At 43.3% G+C, this 19297-nt stretch overlaps 4 protein-coding genes across 4 annotated transcripts; 2 read left to right on the forward strand and 2 right to left on the reverse strand.

Annotated features, from left to right (window-relative positions):
* Positions 1-859: 859 nt before the first annotated feature.
* On the reverse strand, positions 860-7715 carry LOC118511147 (ornithine decarboxylase antizyme). Its single transcript, XM_036053875.1, is given in 4 exon segments — positions 860-3869; positions 3952-4000; positions 4002-4122; positions 4512-7715. Coding segments are annotated over 4 exon segments (768 nt in total). The 5' UTR covers positions 4616-7715; the 3' UTR covers positions 860-3375.
* A 4501-nt stretch (positions 7716-12216) lies between these two features.
* LOC118511150 (enoyl-CoA delta isomerase 1, mitochondrial-like) lies at positions 12217-13676 on the forward strand. Its single transcript, XM_036053878.1, has 4 exons — positions 12217-12388; positions 12531-12776; positions 12863-13009; positions 13083-13676. The coding sequence occupies exons 2-4, from the start codon at positions 12540-12542 to the stop codon at positions 13548-13550; spliced, it is 852 nt and encodes a 283-aa protein (XP_035909771.1). The 5' UTR covers positions 12217-12388; positions 12531-12539; the 3' UTR covers positions 13551-13676.
* A 105-nt stretch (positions 13677-13781) lies between these two features.
* On the forward strand, positions 13782-16205 carry LOC118511149 (dynein regulatory complex subunit 3). The gene is made up of 8 exons (XM_036053876.1): positions 13782-14182; positions 14253-14715; positions 14786-14995; positions 15061-15201; positions 15268-15490; positions 15558-15752; positions 15817-15956; positions 16043-16205. Exons 1-8 carry the CDS (start codon positions 13999-14001, stop codon positions 16155-16157), a joined length of 1671 nt encoding a protein of 556 aa, XP_035909769.1. The 5' UTR covers positions 13782-13998; the 3' UTR covers positions 16158-16205.
* Positions 16206-16393: 188 nt separating this feature from the next.
* On the reverse strand, positions 16394-17427 carry LOC118511151 (cuticle protein 8-like). The gene is made up of 2 exons (XM_036053879.1): positions 17374-17427; positions 16394-17308 (listed from the first exon to the last, which is right to left on the reverse strand). The coding sequence occupies exons 1-2, from the start codon at positions 17383-17385 to the stop codon at positions 16646-16648; spliced, it is 675 nt and encodes a 224-aa protein (XP_035909772.1). The 5' UTR covers positions 17386-17427; the 3' UTR covers positions 16394-16645.
* Positions 17428-19297: the final 1870 nt, after the last annotated feature.

The following is a 19297-nucleotide window of genomic DNA, read 5'->3' on the forward strand; positions in this document are numbered from 1 at the left end:
CTAAAGGAGCCGTTGCAATTAGGAGCTTTACGAGCCGTACGGTGATCACATCATTGTGCATAAAATTAGACTCGTCATGACTCCGTTTGGCTGGTCATGTCATGAGAATGGCGCAGGACGACCCAACCCCTTAAATTTATTTTAAGCCGTCCACACGGACAGTGGAGGCGTGGTAGCCCCAAGCTAAGATGGAGTGATGGAGTGGATGTGTCCGCCAGAACGACCGGGATAATCGATTGGCCTGCTTATCCCGCTTAACAGGCGGTTGTAGCGCCGGATAAGTAAGTAAGTAAGATATTGATTGCAACTCCATACGAATGTTGCTTCCATATGTTCCGAGAATAGAAGCATTTCTGTAACACCTGCAACCTTTGACCAGTGCGAGTCAAATCGATGTATCCAATGCATCACCCGGTGCATTGTTTGCCATATAATCAAACGTTATCATAACGTTAATACAGTTAGCCGACAATGTTTGTGCTTATCAATTTTTCGACGAAAGATTCACATAGAAGATGACTAAAGGGGTGGTTGGGTTTGGCGATAGCAAAAACCAATAAATTAGTAAGGTGGCAATTAACAACTACTTGCTTACCAGCCCCGCTGTAACTTCTTCGCTGTCTTGGTCTGCTGCCACGCTTAAGCACCAATCTACTATCCCGACCTACCGCCGCTCAAGAGACTGACCGGCTGGCTGGGTGAATTTTGACCCAAGATAGGCGATGTTTTCGAGCGACTTTCAATACACGATCATCGATCTGATCGAGGTCCTTAATTTACACATCAACTAACACGAACACGGAGACGACGTATGTTCGGAATATTCATAGCACTTGAAATAAAACCAAAAACACGTTCATATGGTTGGAGTTAGTATAATGGGAAACTATGTTTGTTGGGGCGCATTTGCTATTTGCTAACCGAAACAGATAAATGATTTGCTTGAAAAAGTATCAAAATAAAAACCTAAAAGAAGTTTGTGTTAAACGCTGTTTCCTCTAATTTTCCATTGCGCTTTTCGTTCCAGCAGCTAGAATCAGCCCGAAATCAGTGTGCACACGCGCACGCCCACACACAACATGTACAATTATAATCACTTCAAATTTTATTTCGTATGAATTGTTATATCAAGCACAATGTTTTCAGACAGATGGTGAAACAAAATACGAGATAAACAAATCGGTTGGAAATTTAAAGTACATCTAAAGAAAAGCTCTGTATTATATAGGTTTTTTTCGTTTGTTTGTTCTGATAGATAAAAATAGTTATAAGAATAATGTGTATATATGTGTGGCGGGGGACGAACACGAAGCTCGCCCTCCCCAAAAACCCATTAACAACGTATAAAGGTTGGGAAAGAAGTAAACGAGAACAACAATTTCTTTTTTCTACCCATTCGTTAGATCTTTCTGCTTCCTTTCCGTACTACTACTACTCCTGCACTCCATGCAAGATTTTGCCCTTTTTGATTCATGCTTGCTATCTTTTCCCGCTACTTGCTTTGAGATACATTCCCGTTTTCGTGCCGTTCGACGTTCAACAGTTTCCGACTGCCTTGGCCTCAGCTCGCCTAATTTTGAGGAAACACAGGTTCGAAGCGAGTAATCGCGTCTGAACACCGGCTACCATCTAGCCTACAAACCTGGCGGCAAACATAAGCTCGAGAATGCTGTTTTCGGCGCAAACTCAGGACAGCTGTTGAACATGTCTGATACAAATTAAAGCATTACAATACCATCATCGGTGGCGGAATCTTAGTAAATTCAGAAAGAAATAAATGGTTTAAAAAATTACAAACTATGCATTAAAGGTATAACATAAGTGTCTTAAGATCTAATAAATGTTGTGGAAACACGTGCCAGAAGAAATATGATCTTTCGTCCATTAGCGAAAGATGCGGTGCCTTATATCGGTGTATGCGCACATGCATTTGCAAAAATCGGTAAGTACTGGTTGCAATCTATGTGTTCGGGGGGTGTGTTTGTCAGAAACTAAGGCGAGACATGCTTAAAGGATGAGAAAAAGAAAACCTCCGCCAAGCGCGCTACTATCAACTCAAACTGACAACATAACATATCAAAACGAAATCAACCAACTAGTCTCCTTTCGGCTCGAAATGGGAATAGCATTTCACAGTCTAGATCTTTCCGGTCCATCCTTACTCTTCGCCTCGCACGCTCTATCCGCTCCACACTTCATTGGCACTCGTACCGAAAGAAGAAGTCTTCAATCTCTCGTCGATTCGTCGTTACTCGATTTTCGCGGCGTTTCCTGTAGCTTGCCTGTCGTTAGTAGTGTTGAACGTTTTTTCTTCCTCCATGAAAACATGTTTCCTATCCTGAAGTTTTGTTTGTTGCTTGTAACAATTTCGTTTACTTTCATCTGCATTGTGGATAGTTGTAGTTAATCTTCTCTCCGAAACTCTTGATTTACTCTTGGTTTGTGTATGCTGCTTCATGATATGCAAAAGAAAAAAAAATCAATTTGTTGTTAAAAACAATAAGTTTGATTTTTTTTTAGTTTTTTTTCTAGCTCTTTTTATGTTTTTTTTTTTGGTTTTTTCTAGTATTTTTGTTGTTGTTGCTGTTTTACCAGATAGTAGCATTTCTCTTAAACAATTACAAATCGCAAGTATTTCGACGGGTTAGATCGTGATACCGATTTTGATGATGATGTTTTTTCTTCATTCTTTTATATGCTTTGCTGCTCTTCCCATTAGTAGTTGTACCGTAATAGTATGTAGTAATGTGTACACGCTATGAAATATCTTCCACGTACCGCTCGTTCACCGCCGTGAAGAGCGCTGCGTGTTTTGCCTAGCTGGTATTGTAATCTTCGAAAAGGGAAATGTTATCTTCTCTTGGGCTTTCGTATGAAATATGCCTATGCCAGTTGCTGTTCCAGTTGCGTTAAGTTGGTAAGAATTGGTGAATGGATGGAAATTTCACTGAAGAAACCACTCATCAAGCGTTTCGCTGACATTCGCCGATGGTGATATCGCGCATTATGTTTGTTTTGTTTCGTTAAAAATTGCATTTTCTCTACACCGTGTGAACTATACGATCGTACCAAAACGGACAAACGCAAACAGCACCGATTTGGAGTGCAACGATCTCTGCCACCAATCGAAGCTCGGCCCGTCAGTTTCGTCCTTATCGTTTAAGAGCAATCATGTTGCTGTTGTTGTTGGGTGCTGCTCACATCCAGATCGATCGTCCTCTTTTCCTCGCCGGTCAATGGACACGAATTTCATTTTGATACGATAGTACCCACGCGCGCCTTTCGTCCGCGATACTAGATGATCCTTGATGATGTGTTGATGTTGTGGATGGTGTTGTGTCGGATCATGGTGAAATGGATTTTCCCGAACGGCTTCTACTCCTCAATGCTGTAGATCATGAAGAGGTATTCGTTTCTCTGCTGCTCCTCGATGTGCGGTGGGGCTAGCGGAGATTTCGGGCTGAGCGGCTGAAAGCCGACAAACGAAAACGTCCGTACGAGGTTCGGGCGGTCCAGTCGATCTTTGCGAATGCACAGCACGACCGCGTCGCATTCCAGCTTCTCTTCCGCAAACTCAAGCAGAGAGATGAAGGAATGCTTCGACGCTTCGTGCGACATCGCTGACGGTAGCGACACGTACAGAATGTTTTCGATTGGGTTGAAGACCGTCTCCCAGCTGCTGCACTTCTGCGGTGTTACGAAGAGCTTCAGCGTAATGGGTGTTGGAGCTGACTGGCTCAACACTTCCTGAATTACGGCAGCTTCCTGTTGGTTCAGATAGTCGACGGTCGATTCGGGGAAATCCAGATCATAGTACTCAGAAGAAGCGGTGGTCGTTGTCGAATCGAAAGAATCCTTGCGATTGTATTCTGCAGGTACGGTGTGACACAACATATTAGCTCATGGCGGTCAGTTGATGAACGGTGGTTTCGATGTTTCGAAAATACTTACCCTTCAAGGGAGAGGCCCTATCGTGATCGGTCCTGATTGTTGGGACATCAGGACCACCACAGCGGTCCTACAGCCAACGAAACACAGTAAGAGTCGGAGGCCGCCGAAGACGAGGAGGAGGAAGAAATCGTACGTTTACTAGCACGATTACTACTACTAAGACTTGGCTCACTGTAACGAAATTAAATGCAAGACAATAAACATTAGCACAATCATATCATACATTCCCCATACACACGACACAATAAAAAGCATTTGAATCTGCTGCAAAAATATCAAACAGCGCCATGCTGCGGATCATGAGTATTTCACCATGCCTCAGTCGTAGGTCAAGTCGTTACATAAAAGAACGAGTGGCTCAACACAAGTTGTGTATCCAATTTTGATACAGCACCGCGCACAGCCACTTCATTCCTTACATAATGCGATTAATTAATCGGCCTGCATCGGCGATGAACTGTTTGCTGCGATAGACTGCGATCGCTTCTAATCAGATTGTTTACAAACTACAACGCTTCCCGGTCCGAACAAAAAACCATTTTGTTTGCGGTCGCGCTTACATTGCCAGAGTTCTCTCCATCATGCCGGCCGGTTCAGCTGACTCGGATGTAGCAGCAGCACCGGCGGTGGCAGCAGCAAAAGCAACAGCGGTGGGCGCCTTCATGTTGATAACGATCACACTTTTTTCTTACAAACTCAGCACAAACAAAACACACCAATCACAGCAATAATCTACGAAGCCGGGCGCACAAGCTTTGCTTTGTTGTGTATAGAAGAGGGAGAACCCGATTCGGCACTTGCTCGCTCTACTGCGGATGTTTTTATTATTTTACGTTCAATTCGGTGGCAAAATTGTTAAATATTCGATCAAACCGACGGGTTTTGTAGGTACGTCCGATTTCACAATCCGCGGGGTGTTGTGCGTTGCTTTGGCAAAAATAAAGAAACCGTTCAATTCACTTTGCGAGATCTCGTCGAGAGCATAATAGAGCGCGCATTTTCTCGGACAAACGCCGACTGATTGTCTTTTCCGCGAGCAGCGGCGTTGAAAGGGATCGTCGCTCGACAAACCTTCATTACTAACTAACACATCCATGAGCGGCGGTCACACGAAAGTGCTGAATGTGCTTTTTTGCCAAACCAAGACATCATCGTACGACGACGACGACGACGGATGCTTTTTACTTGTGGTGGGCCCCCGCAAAGCGTATGTTTACGAAAACTAACGACATTGTCGCGCTTCAGAGGGTGGTTCAACATCATCACATCACAGCAAGATGGTATATAAGTAAAAACAAAATAAAGCGAATGCAAAGCACCATTGGGCACCAGAATAGAGTACCGTAGTAACACACAGCAAGAACCGTAGTGTTGATTTTGTTCCGATGTTGCATATATGAAGCAAAGTGTCGTTGCCGATGGGGAGGAGGAGACGGCGATCATTGATCGATTTTGAATGCGAAGCCAATTTCTTCCTCCTGCCTTTCCTAAACATACAGTGGTTGATGCCATTTATAATAACATTGTATAGGGGGCCGCCCACCAATCATCATTTCTCAAGACCTCCACCTAGAGAAGGACGGCCGAGGTCGATTCTGACAAAACAATCGTCTTCAAATCGTCTTGGATGGCCACTGTTCATATCCCTGACGTGGCTGTAAATTTCATGTCATTCACAATGCCATTTTCGTGACTTTTTATTTGCAATGCAGTTAAGTACAGCTTTCTTCGACAGTTGAATGCCTCCGCGTGAAATGGCGCATTTTCCTCCGGCGTTTGGCCGGACGTGCAGAAATCATTGCGAAAAATCCAACCCACCTACCTTCGCGTTTATAGCAAAGGAAAGCAGATATGTGTCATTCTTGAGTATTTTTATCTCGATCGCCATATTCGCGGGCACGGTTGTGTGTTTGTTTTGTACCCAGCCGTCGTTGTCGTCGTGTGTAAACAATTTTACACAGCAAGTGCTCTCGTTGTCAGTTTGAAAATTGCGCACTTGCCTGATTTCGGGGTATCCACCAATCCACAAACCAACACCATTTGGATATTGCTAGGCACACAAGTGCACGGTTAATCATTCCCAAGCGCTGGGGATAAACAGTCACAGCCCCCCGCATGATCAACCTTCCTTTCTGGTGGTGGTGTGTTGGTGTGCGCTGATGGTGTTCCTTATGTACATCAAATTCATCAGCCCGAAACACCAGCAAGACACCATTAAAAACAAATCAGTGTTTCGCGGTCCGTGCGCGTCGATTTGGGAGGCCGTTAGAGGTCGAACGATGCGCATGATGGTCAACGGTGGGAGTGTTTCGCGTTTAGAGAATACGGATCATACGGACGTATGAGGATCGAAAGGTACGTTAAATTTAGAAGAAAAAAACTACACACACCTGTACACACCCATACTACTACTGTTGGCCTGAGGTGGAAATTGCTGCAGTGTTGAAGCATTGTTTTATTTACACGAATGCCGGGAGTACACCCGATCCGGATACGTGTAGTATCCTGGTTTACCGGGGAGCTCGGGAAGACACAAATGAGCCAGGAATAACGAGAAGCATGTACGGGATTGTTTGATGTCGAAATTATCTTCCTATTTGCTGCAAAACACGTGGTCGCTCTAGACTACACGCGGAAAGCAATATCGCGGACCCTTCTCGCCTTGAACTTGCGCCAAATTGTGTGCACGCGGCGAGGAAGCCACAAAATCGACTCAGGTGCAGAATAGTGTGACGTGCGATCAAGCGTGCACCAAGTCGCAGAAATAAAAAAAAAAACGTGTGTGAGCTATTTCAAAAGGAAAAACTGTCCACCCCGTAACAGGTAAACATCAAAGGTTCATTGCCATTTGGAAAGATCGCATCATAATGCGGGAAGGATGCGCTGGTGGAAAATACGAAGAATTGCTTACAGCCTCCACGGTATGTACTGCACCAGGAATGTCGAACACATTTTGATAGGTATGCCTATTTTAGAAAGCATATTAACAAGTCAGACACAGGGTCAGATCCGATGACTCGATCACATCACTTCGCCTCCGGGCGAACCAACAATCACCGCGGATAACCGGAAATCGCTCATGTAAAAGATCGAACGATTTGTTGCCAGTTGCACAAACTTGTTCGAACGACATTTTGTCGAGTGCAAGACAGTAGATGATGATGACAATCCGTGGAATTTTCTTGGTGATACCATCACCAATGGCGTAGAAACACACATCGTTGGCGGCTTAGTCCCATAGTGACATTCCAGTTATGCTTGTCCTAAATTTGGCATGTTGAAGTTTTGTGGAGCTTCTTCTTCTGCCTTGGAACTTCAGCTTTCCTTGACTTGAATTTACCCGTAGCAAAGAATTCAGCAGTGCGTACAGGGAAGCGGCGATCTGGATGAGATTTCAACCTGAAGGACTTGTTAAATATCTCTTGCACTGTGAGGAGAGGGTCATTCTGACCGCAACTTTTCTAAGACTATATGGAGAGGAGGTCTTACGCGCTGGATACGATTAATCCTAATAACCAACGCCACATCAGCAGGTGATCGCTCGCACCCAACACCAACCTTCAACAATAAAGGATCACGTACATTAGACAAACTCTTGCTAGATCCTTGACGAAGGATACATGATGTCGATGCCACGAACTATGTATCAGTGAAGGATTTTGTTGGTAGAACTACCAAACAAATATATTATTTACCCAACACCAAACAGCGAGCGGGAAATCCAGAACCTATTCAGTGGGGTAATTCCTCACAGGTCGCTTAGCATTTGATGTCAAATACTTGCTTATGATTTAGGATGCTCTAAATTACTCTCATTAGTTCGGAGAGATACGCCGTATAAATACAATTTATTTTTCCAATTGTCGATTATCATAATTTTTTAGCCATCCTTATTAAACGGATTCTTGCAGGCCGAATGTTTGACATGTCTGTACTACACCATACGAACACGTGAGCAAGAAGATAAGCACCACATTTTGCGCGTGTTTTTTTCTAGCGTTGTATTTGTTGGTGCGTCAATGTGTGTACATTTAAAATTAAACAGCTACCTTGGCATGACGTACATCGTGCTGCTCGGTTCGAAAAAGACGAAGCAGCAGACAAATCTCGAGAGCCATACCGGATTTAATTTTGCTGCCAAAAATAGTTCCAAAAGTATTTCAGTGTATTCCGCGCGGTTCGCCATTAAAGAATGGCGGGCAGGAAATACATTTTTAATGAACCCTGCTCTGCTGCTCGTGCCCCCACCGGGTGAGGGTTGAAATGTTTTCATTTTTCTATTCTGCTGAAACCATCACGCCATGATGTTTGAGATAACATAAGACAAATTAATAACAAAGAAATTATATTCTACACTTTAAAACATTCATCATGCCCGCTTCTTCCGACCCTCATAACATTTTGCTTGAATAAAAAAAACATTAGTTGTTATTTTGGGTCTGGTCCCCCCCCCCCCCCCCCCACGCTTCATTCTTTACACTCCACTCATAACGATCGTATACAAACAGAAAGAAAAGCCACCTTTGGGGACATTTTGGTGGTGGGGGAATTATGCCGAACACGATAACATAAAACGATGGTAGTGAATGTTTCTACGCATAGCACAAATTTGCCAAAAATGCTGCCGCGAGTCTCTCAAGGTGAACCGTCGCATAACAAGCGGAGACGAGCGGCGAATGGTGCGGCGTCATGCCCTACACTTTCTGTGACGCAGTTGGAACGATGACAACGAGTGTAAAAAGCTTGTCTCGGGTCCTTCAAGATAGTGCTGAGGTGCTTATCAATGACTTTTTTTACACAATAACACTTCGTGGGCGTAGGTAGGTTTGGGTTTATGCATGTGGCTAGCCACATGTCGTGTGGCACAATACATTACCGGACAACTCCACGTTCGCAAGATAAGATAAAGGCGTAGACAATACAGGAAGTGGTGTCTGCCTACGGATAGAGAGAGGTGTTGCTAATGCTTATGAATAACTTAATTAAAGGTTTTCCCTTTGCACTGCGATCGAGCCCTGTATCGAACCTCACGTGGATAGTAGTAAAAATGTGTTGCTTTCAACATTATTATGAACGAAAATTGTAAAACATCGTAACTGTTCATAATCAATCGTGTTTCCCTCCGCTTGTAGAACACTAATCAATCAACGTCTAATGAGATTAACAAAATCATTGCGAAATACCCGAAATGGCCCCCAACTCGTTCAACATAAACAAATATCGAGCTGTGAACGATCGTTACTAGGTAGAGCGGGCATCCGTACGTGTGGCCAATTTTTTCATTCAATTAATCTAATAGTAGGCACTGACGGACGCACACTGTATGCGGTGGTGCACTGGCTCTCTGATTGATCGAATGGAGTGTTGTCGTACAGTCAATCTTGTTGTAACTTCTCGAATCAAGTTTGCATTGTTGACGAATATGGCCCAACAACAGAACAACTCCTCATGATCAACAGAATTCCCTTTTATTGAGCCGGGGGGGAAATGGTCCGAGGAGGATCGTGTAATTCCCTGGCTGTGTGTTACCAAACATTGTGATCACATCGTGATGATCGACAGACGCGGCTCTAAAAATAGAATGCATTACACACACTCGCTGGGCTCGCATGGTAGTCACTTTACGAAATGGCGTCTTGCACTATCAACGATGAACTAAGGCAGATGGGGTCAACTGTCGCTGATGACGTCCCTGGAAATGGTAGTTTCTGGATGTAGGAAGTACAGCGATGACTCGTTTTGGAGCCATCATTCGCTCGCGAGCGATAATGGAAGCAAAAAGTGAAATGATGCACTATCGCTATGCTTGCTATTCTATTGCTCTCCTTTCGCTAGCCAGAACCTAATCTCCATAGCAACGCGTCGAATGATCTAGATGCGCATCCCGGTGCATCCAGCAGAGAAAAAAAAAACAATCCCATGTGTATTAAAGAACAAAGCAGGCCCTACACTGTCCCTTTACGTTTTACACGCATACCACTAACGGTATATTACGACCTATACCAACACGGCCGTTATTGAAACATCCCCTCATGCCTTCTTATCATGCATCCTGCAGCATGCGTGAAAACAGCTCAAAAGATCTTTTGGAATCAGCTATCACATTCATACGGACCAACAAAAACAAAACATCGTTCAACGAAAACACCTTCTATTCGATTATGAATTTCCACGGCTTCGAGTACGCAGACTCTGGATGGCAGGGCAAGAAAGAAAAAAAATGGTACTTTTGCGATGTAACCAACTAACACAAACATGCCATGCACACGCACACACCCGCGCGCACAATGTATCGCAGCACGTACAAGGCAAACAAAATGGCGATACATTTCCTGATGGGTTGTTCCAAATTCAACTAACAATAAAATGCAAATATCTGTCAGAAGCACACAGAAAACTACATTCTATCGCAATGGTTCGTAAAAGGAAACTTTATAGTTTCACTAATATTAGTGCAGTCACTGTGACTTTCAGCTCATTCCTTTGTTTGTATTCGCAAGCTAAATTAGAGAAATCTAGCAGCAGGACCCGTACCGCAGGGCCGATCCCCCAAAATCGTACAGAAACACGTAGCAAAATATTTGTTCAAGGCTCACTAAAATCGCACTTTACTTAATCTGAATCGCACTTACCGCATGTTAAAACTTAACGACGGCATTTTGCTGGATGCGAATGGTTGTTGATTTTCTTTACTTTTAATTCTGGAGCTGCTGTAGCCACGGGGATAAATCATCACTTGCTTGCACAACTTTATGTTGGAGAATAGCTGAGCTCGTCAGCTGTCAAGTTGTTATCAACTTTCTAGAGTGACCCAACTAGCAAAAGGCTTTCGAGTAGCTGCTGGGACGAAGTGTTTGAACGAATCGAGCAGATTTCCGGTAAAAAACGAATAATAAAAAACCGGCGAAATATGATGAGGAATCTATTTCAATTCAACAATTCTCATATTACACTTAAGCTTTAAAAGCTTAAGCTTAAGCTTTTTTTTTAAACAAAAACACATTTCAGTTTGTCAGACCCCATCAAAGATAAGAGATGAAAACAAGACTTCATATCTTAAAACAAAGAAAAAAAAGCCCAGGAATTCAAATGACTGTTAATTTGCTCCTTAAAGCAAACGGCTGTTTGTTCATGTTTGTTGCCCCATACCATATGTTTTTGTAAACAAACTCTGACATAACTCGACTAAAATGTCGCCCTGTCAAATCGATAAAAATTCACCTTCTAAATCAAGGTATGTAGATATAGAAGGTAGAGTTGTTTAGAGCAAATTGACATTTCTCGACCTGACATAACAGTTCCGTGGTGATCAAGGGGAAGGGTATTGAGAAGAGTGACGGCAGCATCGGAGGAGGCGCTGGTGGTGGTATCGCTTGCGATTTTTTGACGAAAAATGCAACCAAATATCGTCAATTGTCTGTGGGACAACACTTAATATGCGAAGATGACCCATAAATTAGCGAAATTGCTCAAAGGACTGAGAATCGAGGCTGTTTGTTCATGTTGGTAGCCCCATACCATATGTTTTTGTAAACAAACTCTGACATAACTCGACTAAAATGTCGCCCTGTCAAATCGATAAAAATCCACCTTCTAAATACATACACCTTGTTCTAAATCAAAGTGAGTTGAGAGGAGGTGTCGGAATAGCGATTTCTCGGTCGGACATCTTGAAAAAAAATTTGACGTTTACTTGACTGAAATGTAAACTGACTGAACTAAGCTGCGGTCAAGCATTCTTTGTTGGTCAAGCAAGCGATCTCTAGCATACATTGATGAAGCTCGATCTGCAGTGCTCTTGATGAATTTTTGCTTGCAGATCGGTCAAAAAGTGGAACGATCCTATATCTCGGATCAACCAAGAGTTCGGGGATGCAAACCGGCTCCGCCTGTGACGCCGATACAGTCAAAGCTGCCCTGTCCATATAGGCGCTGAATCGTTACCACCTCATACAGTAATAAATACAATACAGAATCTCCTCAGATAGCACTGAAGCACTACAATATCCTGATTTCTTCGCTTGATCTAAGCTTTCCGAACTATATTGAACAGCAGAATGGAAGAAAACAAATTATATAATGATGTTATTGCTTCGAGAATAATAAACAACACATATAACCAGCTGATTCAATGCGGTCAAGTAAACGTCAAACTGGTCCTGGTCTTCTACTTCTTTCCATGTGTCAAAACGGGCTTTTTACGGCACCTCCTCTCAACTCACTTTGTTCTAAATACATACACCTTTGGCCCAGCTAACAATTTCTCGTAGGTCTTTTGACGTTCAACGTTATTTACATTTTGGTTTCGGCACGGAACACTGCTGTTGGTTGGTAAAACTTGTTTTTTCATCCAAAGTGAGTTAATTTGGTTTTGTGCATTTGTTTTAACGTTTAAAACCAATTCGGCCACTTTTTCGTTCGTTTCACAACTTTAAAGGTAAGATTTAGGTTGTTTTACGGTGTGACTTTCGTATGCATTGATAAGAGTCAAAGTCCAAAGTCCACAGCTAATATGGTAGCGGCTGATCATCATCGATACAATTAAACTATTTTCCTTTCGTCATTTCGTTCTATTTTAGCGTTACAAAATGCTGCGTGTTTTTCAACGAACCTCTCGCCTGATGGCACCCGCCGCTCGTACTTTTAGCAGCGATGCTGGAAACAGCAAGCTGGTCATTACGGAGGTGGACGATAAAACGGGATATGCCACTGTTACACTGAACCGTCCGCCTGTGAACAGTCTGAATCTGGAACTGTTGAAAGCTATCTCGCAAACGTTGGACGATCTGCAGAATAACAAATCCCGCGGAATGATACTGACCTCGGTATGAGCCGTTTGAACCACAACAACAGGTGGCAAACCATGTTTGGAGAAAGCGCGAGAGTTTATGTTAATATGGTATGCTTTCAGTCATCCAACACGGTGTTCAGCGCTGGGCTGGACATAATGGAAATGTACAAACCGAACCAGGACCGATTGCGGGACTTTTGGTCTACCCTGCAGGATGTGTGGTTCAAGCTGTACGGATCACCGTTCCCTACGGCGGCGGCCATTAACGTAAGAACGGCGGGCGAACACATAGCGCTGGATAGCAGCAGCGATAAATATAATCTCATTTCAATCGTTACAGGGTCATGCGCCTGCCGGTGGATGTTTGCTGTCCCTCTGCTGTGAATATCGTGTCATGTGTCCGAACTACACGATCGGACTGAACGAAACGCAACTGGGTATCGTGGCACCTACCTGGTTCCAGGCATCACTCCGCAACACTATCTCCCGCCGGGAGTCTGAACTGGCCCTGACGCTGGGCAAAATGTACACAACGGACGAGGCGCTGAAAGTTGGCATGATCGATGAAGTGGCCGAAAGCAAGGAGAAGGCTCTGGAACAGGCAACAAACTTTTTGAATCGGTTCCGCAAGATTTCGCCTATGGCACGTGCCATGACCAAACAAGCGCTGCGCAGCAAAGATATAGTTGAGTTGGAGGATAATCGATCCCAGGATATCGATCTATTTGTCTACGCCGTCAACCAACCAGCCGTCCAGAAGGGATTAGAAGTTTACCTCGAAAGTCTGAAGAAAAAAGCTCAAAAGTAAGTGGAGCGGCGTAGAAGTAGCGCGTGCTCGTATGTAGAGTAGCAACATCCGCTTAGCATTTGTCACTATTTTCTTTCTCTTGTACGGAAAAAGTGGATGAAATACATATTTTTTCAATCAAACTTACAATACTTGTGTATTTTATTGTATTTAAACAATCTTCGTTAAATAATTTCTTGTTCTATTGCTGTTTCTCATTTTATTTTATTTATTTTTAATAATTTGAAATGCTCTTTACTTCGATCTCTAAATCCGGGAACGAAAACCAAATGCAGCAGGATAGCATTTGTATGCATCGACGGTCGCAAATGCCGCGTCGTTGCCATGGAAATGAAACCGCGATAGAATGTTTGTTGTGCAAACAGTTTAGTGCAGGGAGTCAGTTCAAACATAAGTGTCGTGGATTTGTACGAAAATAATACCACCGTTTGAGAAAAAAGCTACAAAAATGGGCGAAAGCGCTTTAGCGACCGACTCCTCCTTCAACAAAGAGCTCGAACCCGGTGTGATTAGCAATGAAATGCTGACGAAAGCAATTTTAGAGCAGGGCCACAAAGGAGAAGCTGGACGCTTGGCTCAGCTGAACCAGTTACACTTGGAAACTGTAACCGTGATAAGGTTGGAGTTTCAGAGTAAGCCAAGCCAACAGATTCTTAAGAGTGCGTTTTTAATTCAAAAAATGTTATTTACTTCGTTTCGCAGACATTCTGAAAATTGACCATCTGTGGGTAATGAAAAATTTGGAAGTTCTCTCGCTGTCGTTCAACAAAATCGATAAAATCGAAAACCTGTCACGGCTTCCCAAATTGAAGGAATTGAATCTTTCATTTAACTTTATCGAAAAAATCGAAAATCTAGACAAGTTGGAAAATTTAAGAATCTTGTCGCTGTACGGCAATCGCATCAGGCGTATCGAAAACATCGACAAACTAGAGCGCCTGGTAATACTAAGCGTTGGGCGTAATTCCATCAACACGCTGGACGGGTTGGAGCGGTTGAGGTTCTTGAAAGATCTGCGATCGCTCAATCTGGCGGAAAATCCAATCGCACAGGATACAGGAAAGCCTTTACGATTGTATCTAGCAACGTTGCTGCCTCAGCTAAAATACTACGAATACGTATTGATCAGACCAGCAGAGCGAGATGCTGGAAAGGAAAAATTTCAGTAAGTGTCCGGAATGGTTTGCTATTGGACATTATTTTAAGCAAAGGATGATGGCATGATTGTACTCTAGGAGGGAGTTGATCGACATCCTGGAGCATGAAAGAATCGAGATAATAGAGCGCACCAACGCGGCCAAGGAGCGAGACGACGAGATACGACTGTCGAAAAGTTTTGTAGAGCATCTTAACGGTCATCAGTTGTTTGAATCGCTGTTCCAGGGAGATCCGGAAGGGGCTGCCCTGCTGAGCATAGGAGCTGAAGCGGTAGATCTTAAGAATGAGTACGTAGTTTTGGTTGCAAACTGACTGTTTAGGTGTTTCGCTACAAGGAATTGTACTGTTGCAGCTATCGAAACGAAGCTTACTCGTTTACGCAGAATATATACAAGATGGGCTTGGAACAGCAGGAAAAACGGCAAGCAGAAATTGAACTGTACGACCGATGCATAAGGGATGAGCGAAAGAAGGCCCAATTAATGGGACAAAAGTGAGACTTTTTGCTGAAGTAAACGAATGCTCTAGTCAGCTGTTAATATGACTTTGCCCATTCCAGGATCATCAACAACTTCCTAGACTCGTTCAAGAATTTGTACAAACTAGCAAAGGAAATCGTGGCCGGCTTGAAGGGACGAGATTTAAACAGCAAAACGTACAATGCCGAAACGGAGAAGCTGCTGGACGATCTGAACCTGTGCAAAAGTGGCTTCAACTCACTGTTTGAGGACACCTGGCACACGCTCATGGGGATCGAGATGCAGCTATTCGAACGAACCGAGGTTTAGAGCTTGAAAAGCGAAACCGGGAGCGCATTGAATATTGATCGGTCTTGCATTTCGCTTTCAGGAGGGAAATTCGACGTTTGAAAACACTATCAAAGAAATGACGAACGAATTCATTGAGATGGCACAGGGCCAGTTTGTGCTGTTGCGAGAGGCGGAGATAAACTTTAGCGATGCGCTCGTCGATACCGTGCAGCAGTTTGTTACGTTTAAGGCGGCTTCAGGCCAGGCGGATCATTTGCCCGACGCCTTGAAGGAGGTAAGAGTTGCTGTAATATAAGTGCTAGCTGACGAGAACATGCTCTATGGTTTTACTTTTCCAGTCCCTGGACGACAAGGATGTTATCAGCAATATGGCAGCGGGCATGCGCGACCAACATATGCAGCAGATAGATGCACGGGAAGACAAACTGATCACCCGAAGCCGTAACTGGGTTAAGGAACTGTGCGATGATCTTCAAAAGTGTGTTACGATAAGTGCATCGCCTGCTGGGTGCAATCGTTGTTTAGTTAAACAATTATGATTATTTTCTTTCCATATCGTTGTAGTTCTGAAATCAAACGGAATCGTGCCAAAGTGCTAGAGATCACATACTTTTTGGATCAACATCGTCAGTCGTTTATGAGCGCGTTAGACGAGGTAGCAAGCAAGCTGGAAGTGTAGTGTGAGTTGGCTTTTTCTTTTCTATTAATAAAAATACCTACACGAACGATCACATGTTTGCCATTTGTTTAACATTGTTTGAAGTTAAAAGTTAACTAATTATTGATAGAAAATATCACATCGTGACGATCGGTTTTAACCTCTTCGAGTCATCTTCTCTTTTCTGGAGTGAGATAAAAGTGTGTAATAGGGAATAAATTCTGGACAGCCATCTTTGTTGTATGGACACTTCAAATGTATTAGATACGAATAAGGAATACTGAAGCTTTATCGTTACAAAACTTTGATTCACTTTGATTATTCTGTAGCGAAGGTTAGTGAAAGCCAAAGCTGCGGGCTTCAGGATTCGCTGCCAGAAGAATTCCGCTCGATCGTGTGATATATCTCATCGCAAGATGAACGATTTTATAGAGATGATTGTTTATGTCGATGGATGCAATTTATATCTATAAACACTTTTTAAACTAAAGTCAAACCAAACTGGCGTTTTAGTAATGATGATGGCTCAGATGGCTCGGTCCATGAACGATGCTGGAGGTCGAATGCGCGATCGGAGCGGCGTAGTGCGCGATCGGAGCGGCATGGTGCGCAATCGGGGCGGCGTAGTGTGCGATCGGGATAGCATGATGCTGCTGGATGGTGGCGTGTGCTACTGGAGCATGGGCATAGCTGGACACGTGCACGGGCTGAGCGATCACCTTGTGGACTGGCTGGGCGATCTTCACTCCCGTTGGCTCACGACGCACGACGGCGTTGAATCCGGAGTGATGATCGGCATGGTAGTCGACGACACGGTGATGGCCGTCCGAGTCCAACAGCGAGTACTGTCCGTGCACCTCATCACCGTGACGGGTCTCGTGCTGGCTCTTGATGTCTCCGGTATGTTCGTCGTGCACGGAGTACGAGAACTCGTAGTTCGCCGGGGCGTGGTGCTCTACGGACTTGATGATCGTTGGCTGAGCGATGGTCTTGACGATGGCCGGAGCGGAGTGCTGATAGTAGGCCGGAGCGGCATGGATGGATCCGGCATGGTGGACGGCTGGGGCAGCGTGATGCTGGATGGTGGCGTGCGAGGTAGCGATTGCTCCGTGTTGAGCCACGGGGAGCAGACCGGCGCTAGCGGCTGCTACCAGAGTAGCCAGAAGAACAAACTAAAGAGTAGAAAAGAATCATTGTAGTTTTCTCTGTAGAACTGTAGAGCGGTAGATATTCTTACTTTGAACGCCATTATTGGAGCAAGCTTGTTGTTACTGTCGGTGAAGATCGGAGTGAATGTGCCATTTCGGATGTCGACCAACGCCTTTTATACTCAGGATATCCCGATGGAGTTGGGCGTTCGTAACGTCCTTGAGAGGACGCTATCACGAAAATGAACTACTTTTACTCACTGAAACCGGTGTGCATTGCAAAGAGAAAAACAGGTACATTTTAAGTCAGTGCACTCGATTTGTCACCAAAAATATGCGGTAAAAGTAAAGCAACAAGGCTGAAACGGTCACACCCCCACACGGTTTAACACTGACAACGTTTTATTAGCTAGAGTCAATTAGCTTGAAAAGATATCGTAACGTATGTTTGATTCAACATTGTTCACTATTTGTACGATTGAGGGCCAGATAATGTATGGTATCAGTCTTTTACACAGCGGGTCTAGTGTCGAATCTCTTACGGACCATCCTATTTTACGTTGGGTCAGATATTCATAAAGAAAATTACAAAAATATTCAGCAGTTTGTAAAGAACATTGGAATGAAGATATTCAAATCAAACACCAAACAAGCCTCATGAACCAGAGGGACATGATACCAATCCTTAACATAAAATACCTAAGACTGTTGTCCATTGCTGGTTGTTACTTCATTACATTTCTTTTATTCAGTAAAGGCGGCCAATGCTATCAAACTGAAAGCTGAATCTACCTAAAATTTGAAGCTTCTTGTACGAAATTTACAATAAGTAGTTTCTTATGATTGGGCAGTCCGGAGGCCGAAGTTATAGCGGTACCGATCTTCATACAACCGGGCCGGACCTCAAATCCTATCCAGACCGCCTCCCTGTACGCAAGACTGACTACCCAGCTAAGGGTAAAATAAAGTCAAGGAAACGAAAGCTTTCTTCTTTTTAATGTTGCGGAAGAAGTTTTTATTTTTTTTAAATAGTAGGTTTAATTATTTAATTGAGGAATCGATTAATTTGTAGATTTATTTATTATTATTTTTATTTATAAACGTTCGTAACTATTTTTTTATTAATGCATTTATTGATGAGTGATAGCTTATGCGATTGATAGTGGCAAGTGTTTAGACACAAAAATTGAAGCATTATGGATTGTTTTCACTGTAACACTTTATTTGCTGGTGTGACGCGTTACTTATAGATATGGTTAGCAACTGATCTTTTCGATGGTTATAACACAACTTTGGAGCAAGAAGGTTAGAGACAACTCTGATGTAAGATGGTTTGAAGATAACTACTATGTAAGAACTTTTTTTTGTAACTTTAAAGAATTTATTGATAGATGGCTTGGAATTAACATTATTTACATATTTTGCGAGACGCAGCTAAAAAGCTTTTCAGCGCTGTTGTCATGGTGTATGCCAAGAGGCAGTTCTTTTGGTAAATGATTAAGTGTTAAATCCACTAAATGTTAGTTTAAACTTACTAACTATTCAACAACTTAGGAACTAAATCAAACTAATAACTTAAAACTAGCTAACTACCTTATTCTCTAAATATCAGGTTTTACTATGTACGAAGGGTTGCAAATCCCCCAAAAAGGGTTTTTTGGAATAGCGAAATTGTTCAAGGAGTGCCATAGAGACCGCGATGCAAAGAAGAGACAGCATGACTAGTTACGCACCCTGACCGATGCGTACGCAGCCCAATTCTCGCGAATTGTATACGATCGGTACGGGTAATCTTTTGTTCTATCTTGCATCCGGTCTTCCTATATGTATGTGGTCAGGGTAAGGATATTTGCAGATCGGATGTTATGATAGAGGGAGTGGAACCGAGGAAAGCAAGAAGGGCGATATGGAACTATCCAGGCAGTTGGTTGGATTCAGGGTATAAAAAGGGGAATGGGAGTGAAAGGAGGAACCTATGCTGTAAAAGATATACATAAGCCTTAACAGCAACGT

The sequence above is a fragment of the Anopheles stephensi genome, chromosome 3 (genome assembly GCF_013141755.1).
Source record: "Anopheles stephensi strain Indian chromosome 3, UCI_ANSTEP_V1.0, whole genome shotgun sequence".
In the NCBI taxonomy this organism is placed as follows: Eukaryota; Metazoa; Arthropoda; class Insecta; order Diptera; family Culicidae; genus Anopheles; species Anopheles stephensi.

Coding starts and splice junctions, on each gene's coding strand:
- LOC118511149 (XM_036053876.1), top strand. CDS start 13,999: ATGGGCGAAAGCGCTTTAGCGACCGACTCCTCCTTCAACAAAGAGCTC. Junction 14,996..15,060: donor GCGGTAGATCTTAAGAATGA/GTACGTAGTTTT, acceptor GTACTGTTGCAG/CTATCGAAACGAAGCTTACT. Junction 15,753..15,816: donor TGCCCGACGCCTTGAAGGAG/GTAAGAGTTGCT, acceptor TTACTTTTCCAG/TCCCTGGACGACAAGGATGT.
- LOC118511150 (XM_036053878.1), top strand. CDS start 12,540: ATGCTGCGTGTTTTTCAACGAACCTCTCGCCTGATGGCACCCGCCGCT. Junction 12,777..12,862: donor GCGGAATGATACTGACCTCG/GTATGAGCCGTT, acceptor GTATGCTTTCAG/TCATCCAACACGGTGTTCAG. Junction 13,010..13,082: donor CTACGGCGGCGGCCATTAAC/GTAAGAACGGCG, acceptor CAATCGTTACAG/GGTCATGCGCCTGCCGGTGG.